Below are 18,202 nucleotides of genomic sequence, written 5' to 3'. Positions count from 1 at the left end.
TGACTCCTGCGCACTGCCTGCCAATTAATAGCTTTGGCAGGCCTCCGTTGGGCTCTCTGTCGTTGTTGGAAACTACTCTTCCCCCTTTCACTTTCAGCGCGCTCAAAAACTCACCAAAAACATCCCATCGGCCTCTGGCAAATGAAAGGGAGCAGCAATAGAAGAAAGTGGGGTGTTTGAAATGTTGGTGGAAGAAAGGCATCTCTGGCATTACATAAAATGACAAAAAAGGAAGTGTGCGTGGCCAACAGGAACACAAGCATCTAATGGCGTTAGTCACTCACTCAATGGTAGCATCTGAATATTTGTCATATGAATTACTGGCAGACTATTGATTAAACTGTCGGAAAGGACCCAAAAAAAAAAAAAAAAAACCCAGAAAAACCACACATTCTTGGAAGCTGCAGGTGGAATGTACTGTCCTCAGACGATCTCCTAAGCATCTGATCATCATTTCCATGTTCCTACTCCCGCAGCATGTTTTGCCAAATGACCTACTTCCATCCACTGAGGATACCAACTGAAAGTACTTGCATATTCTCGTTCAGCAAGTTTGACAAGCAACCAGGTGGACTTTGGTATCAAACCACAACAAATCCCAATTTATGCTTCAAAGGTACTCAATGAAGGCTTCACGAATGAACTACTGAGCATGCCGTCAATTTCATGTAACAGGAGAAACTTCAATCTCTTAAAGCATCCTAGAATAAGGGAGATTAAAATAAAAACAAAAAAAGGATTGCCCAGAATTCACAGATTCAAGGATCATCACCTTCATAGAGAAATTTTAGTTGAACCTACTGAAGGTAACACCAGCTTCAGAAGCTATGATGTCAAGTTCATTGTTTGCATATAAGCCAACTGATATGTTAAAACACGTTCTGATTGGTCAAGGTACTTTCTATTTGCCTTGCTGATGAAGAAATCTATCATGCCTCTCAACTCCAAAAACTAGCAAGCTTGCAAAAACTAAAAAGAAAAGGATCAAAAGGCCATAATGCGCTAGTTTTCTTCTGCCACATGCTCAGAGTACAGGTCACATCTAAGTATTCTTGTTTATTTACATCATACACCACAAACAGAACTCTCCAATAACAATAATCAAACATGGGTAGCACCTCCATCACTGTTTGAAATACTTGATTCAACCCTTACAAGAAACAAGGCCCAAGTCTACCACAAGTAATAGTTGGCTAGCTGGTCAAAAGTTTCTGGAGCTCATTAAGATCTCTGTTTAAGGTGGCATTGTTTTCTTGCAAATCAATTTCATAGGCACCTCCAAAACAGATTACTTCATTAGACTGATTAATCGCAGTGAGCCACACATCAAACAGACAGAAGTACTTTAGACCTAAATGTCAAGTTAAACCCATTCCCAAAATAGACCAACTAAATGTAGTGAATCACAAAATGTTTGTGTCCGTGGTTCAACAACATTTAACAATATTCTAGCAACCCAAGTAGCCTCTGTTTATGAAACAATATCTTGAAACATAGAGAACTATATACTGCTTCATATATGCAGGAAGCAGACACATTTTTATTGAGTGAAAATCAGAAGCCCCTCCTCCTCACTTCCTTCTTTATCCCCAAAAGAAGAAAAACAAACATCTGAACAGATAACCAAAAAAAGTGTATGGACACCTCCTCCAGAGTGCTCAACAAAATGCATGGGAGCAAAGGAGACAGCCGCTTACATTTCTTCTTCAAAGAGCAAACAGCAGGGATTCCAACAGATGAGCTTAAAGTATAAGCATTCCAATTATCTTGAAAAGACCACTTTACAGTGCTTGTGAATGTTGGTGAAATTGTTATGCTATATGCAAAACCACATAAGGAGTGGACCATCAACTAAACTACAGATAACAAACATCTAAACTTACCTTCTAATCAACTATAGTTAAGGTTACCAACATACGGGTTCAATCACCCGTAAATCCTACATGAACCACAGAAGTTCGAGTAAACTGCATCAAGACGCAAGAAATACATATCCAGTTGGGGTCTGGAAGTTCCTTAACCATTATGGTATGAAGACATCCTTATGAATGGATGAGTAAATATAACCAAGGTTCCAAAAAGAGCAGCAACCGGAAAGCCTAATTATCCACAGAACCACCTAAGGTCCAATACCACATCAGCCAGAAATTTGCACGGTATTTCATGCTAATTCTACCAGGTTCCAAGGCATTTACTACAAAACACCGCCACTGAAATACAATTCACATAAATATTTGAAACTATGGATACACAATAACTGCTACTCCAAAATTAACATTTCAGTGAATCAACCACCATAACTAAGATTAAATTCCAATAACCAAAAACTTATGATTAAATTACAAAAAACATAAGCTTTTATGTAAAATTAACATATTCTGATTGCAAGATCATAAGGCTAACATAGTCAAAATTCCAGTAAATAAAAACGCAGTAAAGTAAATTTAAAATCTCAAAAGATTTCATATCTCCCAGAGTCCCAGCTCCAGAAGTCAACCAAAAACCCTTATTTTCAACTACACCATGAAAACATATCAACAGAAGAACCAAACCCCAAAATGACTATTTCTTCATCATCATCCTCCAGATTAATCAGACTCCTGCGAAGCAGCGGATTCAAGCTCGAGGCGTTCTAGGGCTTTCTGGTGTGCCCAAGTCTCGAGAGTGAGATCGGGCTTAGCGTTAAGCCCGACGCCGAGTATGACGATAGTGAGGAAACTGGTGATGTAACACGGCAGCTCCCAGTCTTCCCATTTACGAGACTGTCCCGGCGGCGGCGGCGTCCGGTTGAATAAGTAGCCGTTGGGTCTCTCTTGGTGGCCCGGTGTAGCCCATCGACTCGGCCCGTGGGCGTCTCCTCCTCTTGTTCGAAGGGCTGGGCTCAATCGCGCCCGCAACATGCCTGCCGCTGTGGCCAAGGGTTTCGGGGACGGCATTTTTCCACTGCGATGTCGCGTTTGGGAACGAAGACTGAGCTCTTCAGTGACTAATCCACTTTTGTACCCTTAGGATGGATCTTAGACTGAAGCGGGCAGATATCGGTAACACCATACGGCGTCGTTGTGGCTCTCAAGTCTTTTACCTTTTTATTTTTCTGAAATTTCTAATATGAATTTTATTTTGTTTTTTTTTTATGTCGAATTTTCTTTGGTAAGAGCACTAAAATAGTATAATAAATATTTTCTTGATTAATTAAAAATAAAGAAGAAGTATTCGATAGTCCCTTAAAAGATTTATAAGTAATCTTACTTTGAAATTTACATTACGACCTTTATTATTGAACATAATTTACGACTAAAATTGGATCGTTTTATTACGATAATTTTGAACGGTTTATGTAGAACTACATGTACATTTATATAAAAATTGTACAATGTTGGCTTTTGAATTAACCATGAGAAAAAAAAAATCCTGATTACAGAATAAGTTGAAGTAGAAATGTGTTCATTGTTTTTTATTATTATTATTATTCCGTCACCTTATTATGCCTATATAAAATTCTTTTCATGATATCTGCAACTGTTAAAAGTTCTTTAAACTTGACCAGTTCAGATAGGCTAAACAGAACCTGTTCCCCGCCCCGAGTCCCACATCGTTTGTGGAGGGCGTGTGAGTTTAGTATTTAAGTTTCGTGCGGTGCCAAAAGTCGCAATTGCCTTTTGGTATTTCTCGTGCAGTTAATTTAGGTGTTAAATTTGCAAATTCTTGACAAAAAAAAAAAAAAAAGATAGGCTAAACAGAAAACTTACCTCAAATGTCTTGAAATGTGGCTTCGAAATTTATGGAAAATTTCAATCTCCATGTTCCACAAGCCAAGTCTGAACTGAAAAGCAGGGGTTTACAAAATTAAAGCATATTACGTGAGACAATTTGTAGATCCTTATTAAGCCTTTCACGGTGAACAGAAATGCTTAGTAAAGGAAATTGAACTATTAAAAAAAAAAATCCAAAAGTATCACTTCTTGAAAAGCTTTATAGCTAAAATATAAACAATTGCTCATCTCAACTTCAAATAAGCTGAGCTAACAGGGGTGCTTCCATAGAAGTCCAACCTCCGGCATATGCAAAGCTGGCTTGTATTCGTCTCAGCAACTCCACACAATGAACAGTCTTCATGCTGTTGTCTGCCAAGAACAGTTGATTGAAACTTTGCATCTTAATTTTTTATCACATATGATAGTTCAAGAGAAATGTTATGCGGTCCAGTGTCAAGGATCAGTATCTGCGCTTCATGGAGAACAAGGAACTCCTCCGCAGGAAATGATACAACCATCAGATGCAATAACTATGAGATTATGCTGGTCAACCCCCTCTCAGGATATCCTCCTCAGCTCTTAAGTGGTTAAAATGTCCTTGGAAACTCCTCGACCAACTTCTTTCAGCATGTACGTGAAAGTCATTAAAAAGCAACAAGTTCACGCCCCTAGTTGCTTTTTCTATCTTCTTTGCCCATAGCTGCTTTCCCAATGGTAAACAACACTACATATTACATAAGATAACTTTTGAGCAACTATGGATCCTCCCTCCTCCCAGCCCCACAAATCAAAGTGTATCTTTTCTTGATGCTGAGTGGTGACAAAATCTGTGCTTACCCAGGTTCCCACATAACTGTTACCATTTCATAGGGTCTCTACATTATCCAAGCATACACTCTAGAGACAAAATGGTATAAAATCCACCTTTTGTATGATTATCTTACACCCTTCACCAGTAGTCTCCACATGAGCACTTTCCATCAACAATATTATCATATCGTCCTTCGTCCCACAGAGATGCTTCTCTTCGATAAACCTGGGAAACAAACTTGGCAAAGTTATGACAATCAACACAAATCCGTAGATTTTTTGTAACCCGAATAGGCTTTCCTTGAGGAATAGCAATTATACCGAATGCCAAAGCTAGTTTTTCACTGTGACCAAGCAGCAGCAGCAACTCTCTCTGCTCATCATCAACATCATGTAAAACACACCCCTTATCGGGAACATATCCAGCTCCCTTGATCCTGGCTGACAATTCTCTTACCTTTCCTAATATCTCTTCAATTCTTGGATGTGATCTATCACTAGCATGAAAGGTATGGAAGATTTTGAGAGAGATACAACACTACACAACCATGCAGGTGGTGGTGGTGAATCAGTGATAGAAAGTCGGATTGAATTTCACACCTTTTTCTATATTGAAACTGTCTGAAAAGAGATAGACAAAGTGAAAACTTGAGGTAGTGACTTAATGGTAGCAAGGGGATTCTTGGAATGATTTTTTTTTTTTTTCCCTTTTGTGATGATGAGATAATAAATGTTGGATTTTCTTCTATAGAATGAGACTGTTGTGTTTTCAATAATTTTATTCTGCTGGAGTTTAAGACAGAAACTTCTAAAAGGTAGTGATTCAGAGGTAAGAAACACATTTGATTTTCATTTTTATGAAGAATAGAGATTATGAGGTATTTCTTTCCCTTTTTACCTTTCTTTTCTGGTTTGCAGAAGAAAACTTCTTAATATATAAATACCAGTTCATAGGTCAGAGTATTCCAACTCATATTTTTGATTTGCAAAAGCTTACTGATTATTTGGTAGTTGAACATTAGGTGGAAAATCTATAAGCACTGGAAATTTCACTCTTTCACTTCACTTCGCACCATCAGGGTATGTGATCTAGTAATGACACCTAACGAAGCCAAATGAGTCATTCAGTTTCAGCATATCACATAGTATACAAGAAAGCTCTGAACGTTCATTTTTCAGTCTGCAAGTATGAAAACAGGCAAAGAAAACCATTTAGGCATTATTAAGCATTTCAGTATCTGCTGTGGAAATGCAACCCCTAGTAATGTGTATACAGGTCTGTGATGTGAATTTCTGAAAGTACATCGAAATTGATCGATACCATAAAGCAGAAACTATGCGTCTAATCACCTCGTCGGATGTATATGGCCTCCAAGCTTATTGTTGCAGCCTAGATAGTCGCTACTTCACCAGAATGGAAACCTGAATGGAAGTTCAGGAAAGAGATGTTATTCACAGTAGAAGGCCTGAATTCAAGAGGATTATTCCACCTGGCTGAGTTATCCTCAAACCACCTCATGTTCACATTTTGAACAACCAAACCATCTATGTGTTCCATCATGAGCCCTGCTGTGCTGTGATTCACAAGTCCTTCACATCCTGGACGGTAGTCGAACAGACCACCCGCAAATCTTGTCCGTCTTCTGTACGTGAGATTTACGTTAATGAACTTCAAACTGCTCAAGATTCCATGTTTGGAACCTGATAAAAAGATGCCATTTTCTGAAGTTGCCGTGATGTTAATGAACTGTAAATTGGAGATTGAACCCTCTTTTGAAGTCGAGTCTCTCGGGCAGGTAGTTACATAAATAGGCTCAGCTCTTCCCCACCACAAAGGATCATAATATCTTGTGCTGATATTTATATTGGAAAATTTAATGTCGCTAACATTCCCTGCAGCAAAAGGAGAAGCAGCAGCATTTATCAGTCTAAATTTCGACTCAGATACAGCTAAGATTCACTTTCCATGTGATAATGATGTCTTACCCCCATCTCTTATTTGGAAGCCAAGCCCTCTATGGGACTGATAAATAGTAATATTGTCAAACAAAAATCCCTTGAAATCATACCAACTAGCACTGCCAAGCTTGATTGCTGAAGATTTTGTTCGAATCCAGGAGTTGGTTGCAGTAAAGTTATAGACAGGTCCTGTGGATGACTTTGGACAAATAGCATCATCTCCTGTATCAATTCTGCATCTTGTGATGAATGTGTTATTGGAATCCTCTATATCAATCCCATCATTGTTAGGTGAATTGAAGTTTCCATATATTGTAACATCTTCCACTGATGTGTTTTGCGAGCGGACAAGGTGCAAACTGCAACATTACGAAATGTACTTCAGATTGCATGTACAAACACGGCAGCACTCAAGTAAATGATGCATGCTCTTTCATACATACATTGAAAAAGAAAAACTACCATTCACCACACAACTATATAATACCATTTTGTGAGAGAGTCGTAACTCCTCGTTTACTACTTTTTATTTCTTGGAGGCCGGGCACTCATCCCCCTCCACCTTCTACTTATTTCACTGTTTTTAATAAATAAAGAACTGACATCCCTCCCGTGAACAAGTTTGTCAGACTATATATATATAGAATGGGCGCTAACTTCAAAGTATTAACAAAATTCTCAAATTATGTGTTTAATCATGCAATGCACAAAATGTAACTAAAAAATCCACCTTTTTTGTGAATCACATATCGATTAGAAAAAAATAAAAAGAGAAAAAGAAGAAAGAAACATGTATAGAATAAGATGCATCACATACTAGACAAGGTTGAAGACCCTCCTTGGCTGATTAGTGTGGTAGTTTTACTGTGATGATTATCTCCAGATAACTTATCTACAATTAGCATGCATCTCTTTGCCTCTTGTGCTAGAGAAAATGCTTCATTTTGAAGCTATATTTTACCTGCCTGTTCTCCTTTTTCCATCCCATTCCCCAGTCTAAAAGGTCATAAGTAGCCACCAAGTAAAAGGAGTACTTTGTACTTATCTAATCTATTCTATTTTACATACACTGAGGGAAGTCTAAAGAGACTGCGTAAGAGGCAAGTAATTATACAGATTCGATTAATCAAAAGAAAACTTGACACCACTTTTAAATTTTTTTCACTATAAGTGAGGTTCAAACATCCGACCTACAGTCTAAAGCGGGATTTAATCCCTTGTTGGTGTTTGGCTCAATGGTTGAGTAGTTCATATTCCATACTAAAGAGTAAAGCGACAAAGAGGCCAAAAAAGAAATTCTGGCCTATTACCTAACTTCAAAAAGTTATATATATATATATATATATATATATAAGGCCGGCTCAGTGAGATTGATGTCACAGATTCCTTGATTGAATTGTATTTTTTGGTGGAATAAACTTTTTTTTGAGTTTTCGCGAAAATATTCTTTGACACATTTTAACTTTTTTTAAGAGTAAATTTTATATATAATGATAATAAATATACTAATGATACATGTATAAAAATTAAATTTTAAATTTAAAATATATATAATTATCATTTATCCAAATGTGACAGTAAATATATACTAGAAAGATTACTTCTTTTTTTAATTTCATATATGTACATTTAAAAAGAAAAAAAAAGATGTAGTACTTGTTTTAAAAAAAAAAAAAGAAGAAGAAGAAGAAGATAAGAGTTAGAGCGTGTTTTATACCCCCAAAAAAAAATCTCGCAAAAAGAAATCACAATCCAAAGTGGGGGTCCTTGCGTGCCTACAGCTGAAGTGAAGTGTTGCAAATGTCCAAATAAAAGATGAGGAGCAAATGAAGGACGAAGAAAACTGAAAAAGAGTTAGAGAAGTGGGACGCGCGTAGACGTACCACCAATAAGCGGGCTCGATAAGATTGACGTCCCACACTCTGACGTTCCTACAACCGATGAACCCCACCAATCTTGGCCTGCACTCGTCCCCCAAACACGCCCCCGTCTCGTTCCAGCTCACCATCACATTCTTCCTCTTCTCAAACCTCTTCACGAACTTCAACCCCTGTCCGTTTATCTCTCCGCCGCCGGTGATCCCCACGTCTGCTGCATCCTCCGCCAGCACCACGTACCACCTTTCCTGCTCCCTCGGGTAGTCTTCGATCTTCGTGCCCCCCAATATGGTGGCGTTCTTGTGAATGCGCAAAATCACGCTGGATTTTAAGTGTACAGTGGCCGTTAAGTACTTCCCCCGCGGGAACTCCACGTGGCATGATGGGATGTGGGGGGAGGTCGAGACGGCGGCGGAGCAGGCGTCGATGGTGGATTGGATTGGAAGGGTGTCGTAGTGGACGCCGTTCCCCCTGGCCCCGAAGTCTTTGACGGAGAAGGAGAGTGGCGATGCGGCGGCATGGGACAGGATGGTGGCGGCGTGTGTGCGGAGCGTTATTAGGTGGTAGAAGAAAAATGGGATCAGCATTTTCTAGGTAGTGGAGTCCTTTGGGATATGTATAATTTGACCAATTCGACTACGGCAGTAGCGTCTTTGTTGTTGTACAAAAAGAGTCCTTCACGCAACGCTTACTTGGAACAGTGAACCCTGAATGATTAAATCATTCTTAGGATTTTCGGAGAATCATAGAATTAGCTCCAAAAGTACAAACGGCTAAAAAAAAAAACAGAGAATTGATGATGGTGAGAAAAGAAAGAGGGGCATCTTTCAGACAAAAGTTAAAGCATAAATGCTGCTTCTGGTTCTGGATCTCCATTTTACATTACTTTTTTCAACAGCCTGAATCAGACTTTTGTTGTTTTATAAACCTAATCCCAGAATTAACCTCAAAAGCCGGCAACTCTTGAGGCAATCCCAGGGACTTATATCCCAACCCAAACCCAACCCCAACCCCGATGTGGGACAAATGTACCTATAGGGGGGACCTGCTGCTAAGTGGGATACTACCACCCAATACCCTTTCAACCCTGAGGCAATTTGTCTTTTTTCAACAGCCTGAATCAGACTTTTGTTGTTTTATAAACCTAATCCCAGAATTAACCTCAAAAGCCGGCAACTCTTGAGGCAATCCACCATTTTACATTACGAATCAATCAATCAGAGCTCAAACGTGAAGAATGGGATTGAATGACTCTCTATCTATTAAAAAGGGCCTATTGACATGTAGGAGTGTTATGTATATATATATATATATATATATATATATATATATATAGGAGGAATAACAACAAAATAAACTGCAGTCTACTACACTCAAAAGCTGAGATAAGAAGATGATTGCATTATGGATGGATGGATATTCTGCCAGCTGGTTAACCAGAGAATGTAGGAACCCAATGAGGAACCAAATGAATTGGCCGAGGCATCCTCTCTACGCCTTCCTGCTATTTACTAACATAACACTACTATATGTGATTTATATACAGCTAGCTAGCAAGTAATGTATAGCAGCTTCAGGACCACCGCCTTCAAAGCTCCATTTTCAGCTGATTTGAGTGCAAAGAAGCTGCAATAACACAAAAACAATTACTATTACGTAGAGTCAGTAGCTTCTTGGATGGGCTAGCAAGTAATATTATGTATTTTCTTTGAAGCACTTTTTTCCTTTTTCTTTGCTTCCACTGGTTCTTTTACTTGGATCTTTTTGGATGAAGCGAATGGTGGGGTTTACTAGCTTCAACGGAGCAGAAATGGGAGCCCAACTGGGTAAAATATCATATATATAATTTTGAACCACTGGTTCCACATTTTAATTTCTAGAGTATGATGCTGTATGCAGACTGAAATAACCCACCCACCATTACAGTTGAAACGGGTGCGAAAATAGAAACTACTTGGGAGTACTATAGGTACTAAAGGACACAATCCAATCCATACATAGTTTTTAGAATCACAAGAAGATTCGCATTACCTGAATTTGCTGAAGAGTCATAGCTCAACAGCGAGTTTTCTGGAGTAATAAAGTTAGAATTGTCTTCTTCCCGACCCCAGATTGGCTGATGCAGTCCATCTAAATGCCACAGCTGCTGATACTGCTGTCTGTTCCCGTGTACCTGTTCTTCAGGCCACATTGATGGCATAACCATGCCCTGGAAATTCGTTTCTATTGGGGATCCACTCTGCAATGTTCAGAAAATTTATAAATTTTCCATTCTAGAGTTGAAAATATACAAAATGGTCTCTGGGAATATAATAGCAAGAAAATCATCACTAGAAAGTCAGCATAACTTCATGTTTTTATACAAGTTCAATGAGTGGCACACATTCATGGCAACTCAAACTCCCCATTAAACAACACAAGGAAAATGAAGGATTCCAGGAAGGATTGCTTTTCACACATTCAATGGTGCTATTGCCTATTGTACACTTAGCAACTCAGATAAATGCAACTATGCAACAAATCCAAAAGGAAGTGAGAAGATTTAGCATTCCATGAGTGGAATAGATACTGTAAGCAAAAAAGCAAAACCCTTCTGGCATTGCTGATTGATTTTTTTTTTTTTTTTTTGGATTCAGAAAAATGCAATTCCCTTGTTAGAAAAAGACAGAGCATCCTTATACAGATTGCTTTAACTGAAGGCATATTTATCAGCTGCTTAAGCTTTAGCAGTAGTGCAGAGATGACAGATAGCACGGGTGGTTCATATTTGACACTCCAGAGATACCTCCTCAATTCTCGGTTTACTCACCCCCGTATTTCATATCACTGGATATTTCATCACAACAATCAGGATGATTCAAACAGATATGTTTTAGCAGTACTCTTATAGACCATTGAATTCAAGACACCGAAAGAGATGCAGGAAATAAATACACATACCTCTGCTGCAAGTAGTGTGTCAAGATTGAAATCAACTCTGGGATTAACGGTAGCAAGTCTCATTGAGAGAAACTGAAAGCCAATCAAGAAACCAACAGGAAATCGATTTAGCACCCATAACCGTAAAATCACCAGATCACATATACCAAAAAAAGAATAAAGGACTTGAAGCATGACCTCCACTTGACGTTGTAAGCACTGAACATGGTTAATGATCTCATCCAGCACCATTGCAGTGCCTGAAATCTGGAAAGAGACAATACACAACTGAGTTGTCGGGTGACAAACTATTAAAAAGCAAAAGGAGGATCTGATTTCTCTACTAATGTGATTCTTAGTTCAAGTTATCAACTAATTGATGGTGTTTCACATTGAAAACCTGTTTAAACAATAACTATCTCTGTCTTGGCTAAAGATTCAGATTCCTGTGGAGCGTTTAAGACCGAATATTATGTTAGTCTTAATTAATCATTTTCAAGTGCAGCACCATCAACTATCACTATTGGAAATGGGAATATAGAAAAACACATTGCAGGATAACAGCAAAAACTGCCTTTGAGATTAAAATAGAACTAAAATATGCTGACATAGATGAGCATTTGGATTTTATTCTCATGAACTGATTGTTTAAGATATGACCACCCATGTAAGCACAAATGGGTAAAAATTAGTCTATAAAGGAGTAATGATTGCAATGATGGAAAGCAAAGCAGTTGGAAACAGCTAATTCATAATAGCAGACCCCACTTCAACTTGCCTATTTATGCTTTTCTCTCCAGGTACATCCCAAACTATAGGCGATCTACGTGTGCTAAACAAAATAAAGTACTCTCAAACTAAAGAAGTTGCAGCAACTAAATTTGTCCTTTCATCCTTTCAAGTTTGGGGCCTCACAGCAATTATATCAACCCAAAATTTCAGCCCTGAAAGCTCAGCGATTCTTTGGATTGGAAATGTTAATAGAGCCGGGGAAGCATTCATTGAATATTACCCCTCGGTAGTATTCATTTAAGAAGCTTTGGGCGGTTTATGTCAAAAACGCTGTTTTCATACAAGGTACAGGGCTTAATTGAAGGATAACCTGATTGCACTGTTAGTCTATTCATTCACTTTTCCCAGCCATCATATCTTATACAAAGTTTCTTCAGGTCCTTTGAGTACACAAGTTCTATATCCTTCTATTAAAGTTGTCCTCTAACTTGGACAAAATCATTTAAAGACTTCTCAAAATTCTACTCAATTTCACGAAATGGAAGAAACCCCATCACGGATAAGAACAGCAAAATTATAAGATCGCCTGAAGAGCTTTGTATCAGTTCGAAACTCAATAAGAACAGCAATAAATGATCACTAGTGGAAGTAGTTGCATTTAATCATCTTTGGAAGGGCCTAAAAAGTTTCCAAGATTACAATAATAGCATCAAAAGTAGTTAGCTATTTCCTATAGTTCCCTTATTTCCTTATCATCTTATAAAGACCCTTATTAGCTTGCAAGATTAAATGCCAACATAAAGTATCATAACTATGCAAGAGCAGCAAATTGAATGGTAAGGCCTACCCCAAACCATCCCCTTACTCCCCACTCAAAAAGTCACCATAATATCACATAGCCAAGTTGCCAACTTAAACAAATGGAATAGCTTCCCCACCAACTGGACCATTAAGAGAGAAAATCAATAAAGGGAGAGGAAGTCCGAACCGACTTTTACATATTGCCAGAAATCCAACCTCCCAACGCTCAAAAAGAAAAGGTAGTTTAACAAAAGGGATAATTGCAGAAACCTCCCCTAAGGTTTCTGACATTTGCACTGACCTCCTCTGTAGTTTGAAAAATTACACTGACCTCTCCTGAGGTTACTAATCCTCTGCAAATTCAGTCCAAACGATTAAAATATTGTTTTAGGAAGTGAAATTAAAATTTTTTACCAAATTTATCCTTTGTACTACATGTCCAATGAATGACAAAATACTACAAATCAATTAACAATTAATAAACTTTAAGGAATATAGTTTATAGGCAAATATACATTACTTATTTAAAGTACCGGCTCTTTATAGGTATTTTACTTTCAAACATTTAATTTAATACAAATATTTACGTTCAAATACAGATTTATATTTGCTTTCAAATATTTAATTTTTGTTAAGTACAAAAACTACCAATCTCCCTTCCGTAAAAATATTAATATAACACTTTTTCAATTTTAGTTACAAACATTTATGTATTTAAGATTAATTAAATGATTTAGAATAAAATGCCCATAAAGAGCCAATACTTTACTCATGTAATAGATGAAAGCTATAAAAAATTAATACTTTATGGGCCATTTCTTTTTTTTAATATTTAATTTATATTAAATAAATAACCTAACGATTTTCTTTTTGCAAGAATATTACTGTAACACTTTTTGAATTTTACTTACAAACATTGATATATTTATCATAAATTAAATGTTTGAAAGTAAAATACCCGTAAAAACCGGTACTTTAAATGAGTAATGCGTGCTTGCCCATAAAGAGCTAATAACTATTTAAAGTACCGGCTCTTTATAGATATGTTACTTTCAAACATTTAATTTAATACAAATATTTTACGCTCAAATACATATTTATATTTGCTTTCAAATATTTAATTTTTATTAAATACAAAAACTACCAATCTCCCTTTCATAAAAATATTAATATAATATTTTTTCAATTTTAGTTACAAACATTTATGTATTTAACATAAATTAAATGAATAAAATGCACATAAAGAGCGAATACTTTACTTATGTAATGGATGAAAGTCATAAAAAATAATATTTTATGGGTCATTTCTTTTTTTTAAAAAATATTTAATTTATATTAAATAAATAACCTATCGATTTCCTTTTTGCAAAAATATTACTTTAACACTTTTTAATTTTACTTACAAATATTGATATATTTATCACAAATTAAATGTTTGAAAGTAAAATACCCGTAAAGAGCCGGTATTTTAAATGAGTAATGCATGTTTGCCCATAAATTATACTCCTTAAATTTTATTAATTGTTAATTGATTTATAGTACTTTGTCATTCATTGGACATGTAGCACAAAAGGCAAATTTGGTACAAAATTCTAATTTTACTTCCTAAAATAATATTTTAATCGTTTGAACTAAATTTGCAAAGGATTAGTAACCTCAAGGGAGGCCGGTGTAATTTTTCAAACCACAGGGGAGATCAGTGCAAATGTCGGTTTTTGCAATTATCCCTTAACAAAATAACAGAAGTGACCTAAGAAGAAAGGACCCTTCAACAAACAAACCCTGTAAAAGGTAAAGCAAAAATATGTAAGATTTATGAGAGAGACACTTCAACATCAGCAACAGACTCGGCCACTTCTGTTGGTGAAAAAGCCACTACCTTTATTCCCGTTAAAAAGGTGACAGCGACACAAAACATCACGTTAGGCAGGAAAAAATAAATTAATTAAAATTAGCCAATAGTACTAATGACCCCAAACAAAAAGGCACAAATCATAATCAGCAACTATAAAATTGGGAACTAGATTTTCCCATCACGTAATCCAAAATCTAATCATCATGAAAACCAACCATTAACTAAATGACGAAACGACATTTCTTTGTGAAGAAAACGACGTCCAACCTTGTTACATCCGGGGACCAGCTCTTGTAACAGCTTCATCCTTGCATTAATCTTCTCTCTCCTTGCCTACAGAGATCAATTACCCAAGACAGAAAAAAAAAAAGAAAGAAATATATCAAAATTCACTTCAGAACGACAAAATCCCATCAAAGTCCAACTCTTACAGAACAAAGTACAACTCCTTAAAACAGAATTAATGATTGAAAAACAGAATTAGAGCTCCGTCTCCATCATTTCCAACCTAAAAACATGATTAATGACTAATGACGATATAATTAGAGCTTAATTACATGATTAGACGAGGAAGAGATTAATTATTACTCTTTCTGCTAAACTATGGCTATCCGTGGCCTGTCCTCGGCGAGCTCGGACGTGAACGTAAGGAAGCTTCTCGCGGCCGTCTTCGGAGGTTTCATTTGCAGCTTTTTTGCCCTTCTTGTTAGATTCTTTGCCCTAATTTTAACAAAATTTGGAGTTAACTGCACAATGATCACGTTAATTAGTTAAATTACCAAGGAGAAAACCCTAATTTCGTGAATTACCTTTTTCTCCCTCTCCTTTCGCTTTGCAGAATTCGGATTCTGCTCAACGGCGGGGTGCGAAACAGCTGGAGATGAGTTGGAGTTCGGGTTGGAATCGGAGTCCGCTGGCTCTTGCTTCACACTTTCCAATTTTGCCCTTGAGTTGTCATCTGAATTTACTAAGGTCGAGAATTTGGCAGCTCGGTCCACGAGAGCGGTGTCGGAAGGGAAAATAAGCGTCGAAGCCGGCGGAGGAGGAGGACATTGACTGAATTGCTCTAGGGGTCGTGTCACGGAAGGACTTTCAGCTATGGCGGCCTCCGGCGAGTGCACTAAGAGCTCCACGGCTTGATTTGCCGGAAGTTCAAGCAGTGCGGTGAATGAACTCCCAGAATCCGGCTGCACAGACATTAGCCGGTGAATTTCTTCCCCGACCTGGTGGCTAAACTCCCCTCCGATGACTTCACAGGTAGCGGATCTAGCTTGAATAGCTTCCATTGAGTCCATTTCCAAGTTCCGACTTGCACTAGTCCAGCCTAGCCCGACCCGACCCAATTGCTAACAGACACCTTAACTGTTCCGCAAAAGAGCTCAAAAAAAGAGGGAAACGCTTTTCCAAGAAATACTTTTTAAAAAAAATGGACTTTTTTTTTCAGTGCTACGTAGAAAGAAAGTACAAAACTTAGAAGCAGAAAAAGTACTCAAAAAGCTTTTCCAATGGCAGAGAGAATTTTGGAAGAAAAAGAAAAGAAACTTTCCCGGCTTCCTTTTCTCCCTCTACCCTCTATACGTTTTTCTTTGTGCTCCTTGAAAATGTCTTCTTTTTTTTTTTCGGTGGGTTTGTGGAAAATGGGTTCTTGTTCTGGTTCAATGGCGGTCAATCTCTAGCTATTTCTTCTTCTGCTGCTGCAGGGGTGCCGCTGCTTTCGAGTTTATAGTGGGGGAGTATTATTGAGAAGAGAAAGTGGGTGAGAGGAGAAGGGCCAAAAGGTAGCGAAACGAGAATGAAGAAGAAGTAAATAGTGGAAAGAAAGCAACGTAACTTGGTCTGGTCTGGTCCCCTGTTTGTTCACTGTAACATCTTCTCTCATGTACGCCATTAATACTACGTACTCAATAACAATAACATAACATATTAACATAGAGGCAAGGGTACTGGGACAGGGTATTATTGGGCAGATGCTTATTGGGATTTGGAAAGGAAATAGGACGTATCTGAGAAGGGCACCGCATGATATCATCCTTCATACAAGTACACTGATTTATGCGAGTCTTACTCGAAGATGTAAGGAAGCCGGTCAAAACTAATAAATTGGTTCACATTAATGTGATTGTAATCACTTTGTTGAAATAATCTTTGTACGTTAAGTAAAATGTCATCACAAATTTTACTTGGAATTGGAGAGGACAGTCCAGTCATGCTAGATGGTAATATCACGTGTGTTTGAAATGGCAATTATTTAAAATAATTATTGTAATATTTTTTCCTATAATAATATGATGAATTTGAGATAAAAAATAATTTAAAAATAAAGAATATATTTAAAAACATGTTTGTAATGCAAATAAATAATAATTTATCTATTTTTTTTAGCAATTTTAACTTTATTTCTAAATATTGAGTTTGTTTTTCTTAATAACATATGAATTTTGAGTCTAGTACTTTAGCAATTAATAGCCACTTGAAAACTAATCCAACAAGTGGAAGATATTTGAATCCTCCCACTGTCTTCTTGTGATCAGGGGCCTTGTTTGGATTGCAATTTTTCGTCGAAAAATTACATCATTTTCCGTAATCACATTTTCCTATAATCTTTTTTTCCTCACTTACATCAAATCGCTGCAGTAATTTTTTCATGAAAAATCATGAAAAATGCAATCCAAACACAACCCAAGTTTTACTTGATTGTAATGCATAACAAGTTTATTGGACGTTTTGTCACACCGGTTTTCCGATAACCTCTTTTATTCGTTTATCACTTCGAATTTTCTGTTAATTCAGTTCTGGCCGAGTTTTAGAAATTTTGTGTTTACCTATAAATGAATTACAATCTCGATTTGACTAGTATTCAATCAAAAAATCAGATGACATTAAAAAAAATTAAATTTGGGCTTGATACCCTTCAACTGAAAATCATACAAGTTTTTCTGGAGCTAAACTCGATTAATCACATTCTTTCATATGTTAATTTCAAGATTTTATGTATGATTTAGGTGTGCTGTGGCCTATATTATAAAGTTAACTACAACAAGAAATCTTTTTCTATCATTGTCTTATAATTAAGTGAATTGTTTGTGGAGTGTTTTTATTAGGAAACATTCCAATAATTCTTTATTGAGTTTGAAGTTGATCTTTCAGCCGTATACGTCATACTGCATAGCACGAAGAACTAATGCGTAGAAAGGAGGAGGCGCGTAGTAAACAGCAGGGGGACAGGAATAGCCCAATGGCGAGTCGGTGGTGGGGACTGGGAACTGGCGGGGACCGATTAAACCCATTCAGCCACACCTCTGTTTTTTTTATCGCAGCGGATGATGTGTCTTTTTCTTCGCATTTACTCCTTTTTTAGCTGTTTTTCATTTTCCGAGTGTTGCTTGCGTACTCCTAGAATCTCTTCTGCCTATTCATCCTCCTCCACCCCGCCCCCACCCCCCCAACCCCAAAAAAAAAAAAAAAAAAAAAAAAAACCCAGAAACCAAGCCCAA

General features: G+C 37.2%; 2 protein-coding genes across 10 annotated transcripts; both read right to left on the bottom strand.

The window, feature by feature from the left end:
* Positions 1 to 2,311: 2,311 nt before the first annotated feature.
* Positions 2,312 to 9,592, bottom strand: LOC113692473 (uncharacterized). 9 transcript variants are annotated; one of them, XR_011815905.1, is made up of 7 exons: positions 8,408 to 9,592; positions 6,552 to 6,883; positions 5,916 to 6,458; positions 5,563 to 5,667; positions 5,166 to 5,186; positions 4,887 to 5,062; positions 2,312 to 4,791 (listed from the first exon to the last, which is right to left on the bottom strand). XR_011815905.1 is itself a non-coding variant. In XM_072053103.1 (4 exons), exons 1-3 carry the CDS (start codon positions 8,986 to 8,988, stop codon positions 5,956 to 5,958), a joined length of 1,416 nt encoding a protein of 471 aa, XP_071909204.1. In that variant the 5' UTR covers positions 8,989 to 9,592; the 3' UTR covers positions 5,085 to 5,667; positions 5,916 to 5,955. The 9 variants fall into 9 exon arrangements, 3 of the variants coding, with proteins under 3 accessions (XP_071909204.1, XP_071909205.1, XP_027066688.1); XR_011815904.1 differs by lacking the exon at positions 5,166 to 5,186; XR_011815906.1 differs by lacking the exon at positions 5,563 to 5,667.
* A 190-nt stretch (positions 9,593 to 9,782) lies between these two features.
* Positions 9,783 to 16,650, bottom strand: LOC113692474 (transcription factor bHLH48-like). The gene is made up of 7 exons (XM_027210888.2): positions 15,518 to 16,650; positions 15,297 to 15,428; positions 14,976 to 15,041; positions 11,519 to 11,587; positions 11,342 to 11,413; positions 10,433 to 10,640; positions 9,783 to 10,027 (listed from the first exon to the last, which is right to left on the bottom strand). The coding sequence occupies exons 1-7, from the start codon at positions 16,001 to 16,003 to the stop codon at positions 9,990 to 9,992; spliced, it is 1,071 nt and encodes a 356-aa protein (XP_027066689.1). The 5' UTR covers positions 16,004 to 16,650; the 3' UTR covers positions 9,783 to 9,989.
* Positions 16,651 to 18,202: the final 1,552 nt, after the last annotated feature.

This window comes from Coffea arabica, chromosome 6c (assembly GCF_036785885.1).
Source record: "Coffea arabica cultivar ET-39 chromosome 6c, Coffea Arabica ET-39 HiFi, whole genome shotgun sequence".
Taxonomy (NCBI): domain Eukaryota; kingdom Viridiplantae; phylum Streptophyta; class Magnoliopsida; order Gentianales; family Rubiaceae; genus Coffea; species Coffea arabica.
The sequence above is the reverse complement of the archived record's forward strand: the minus strand, read 5'-3'. Positions and strand labels throughout refer to the sequence as shown.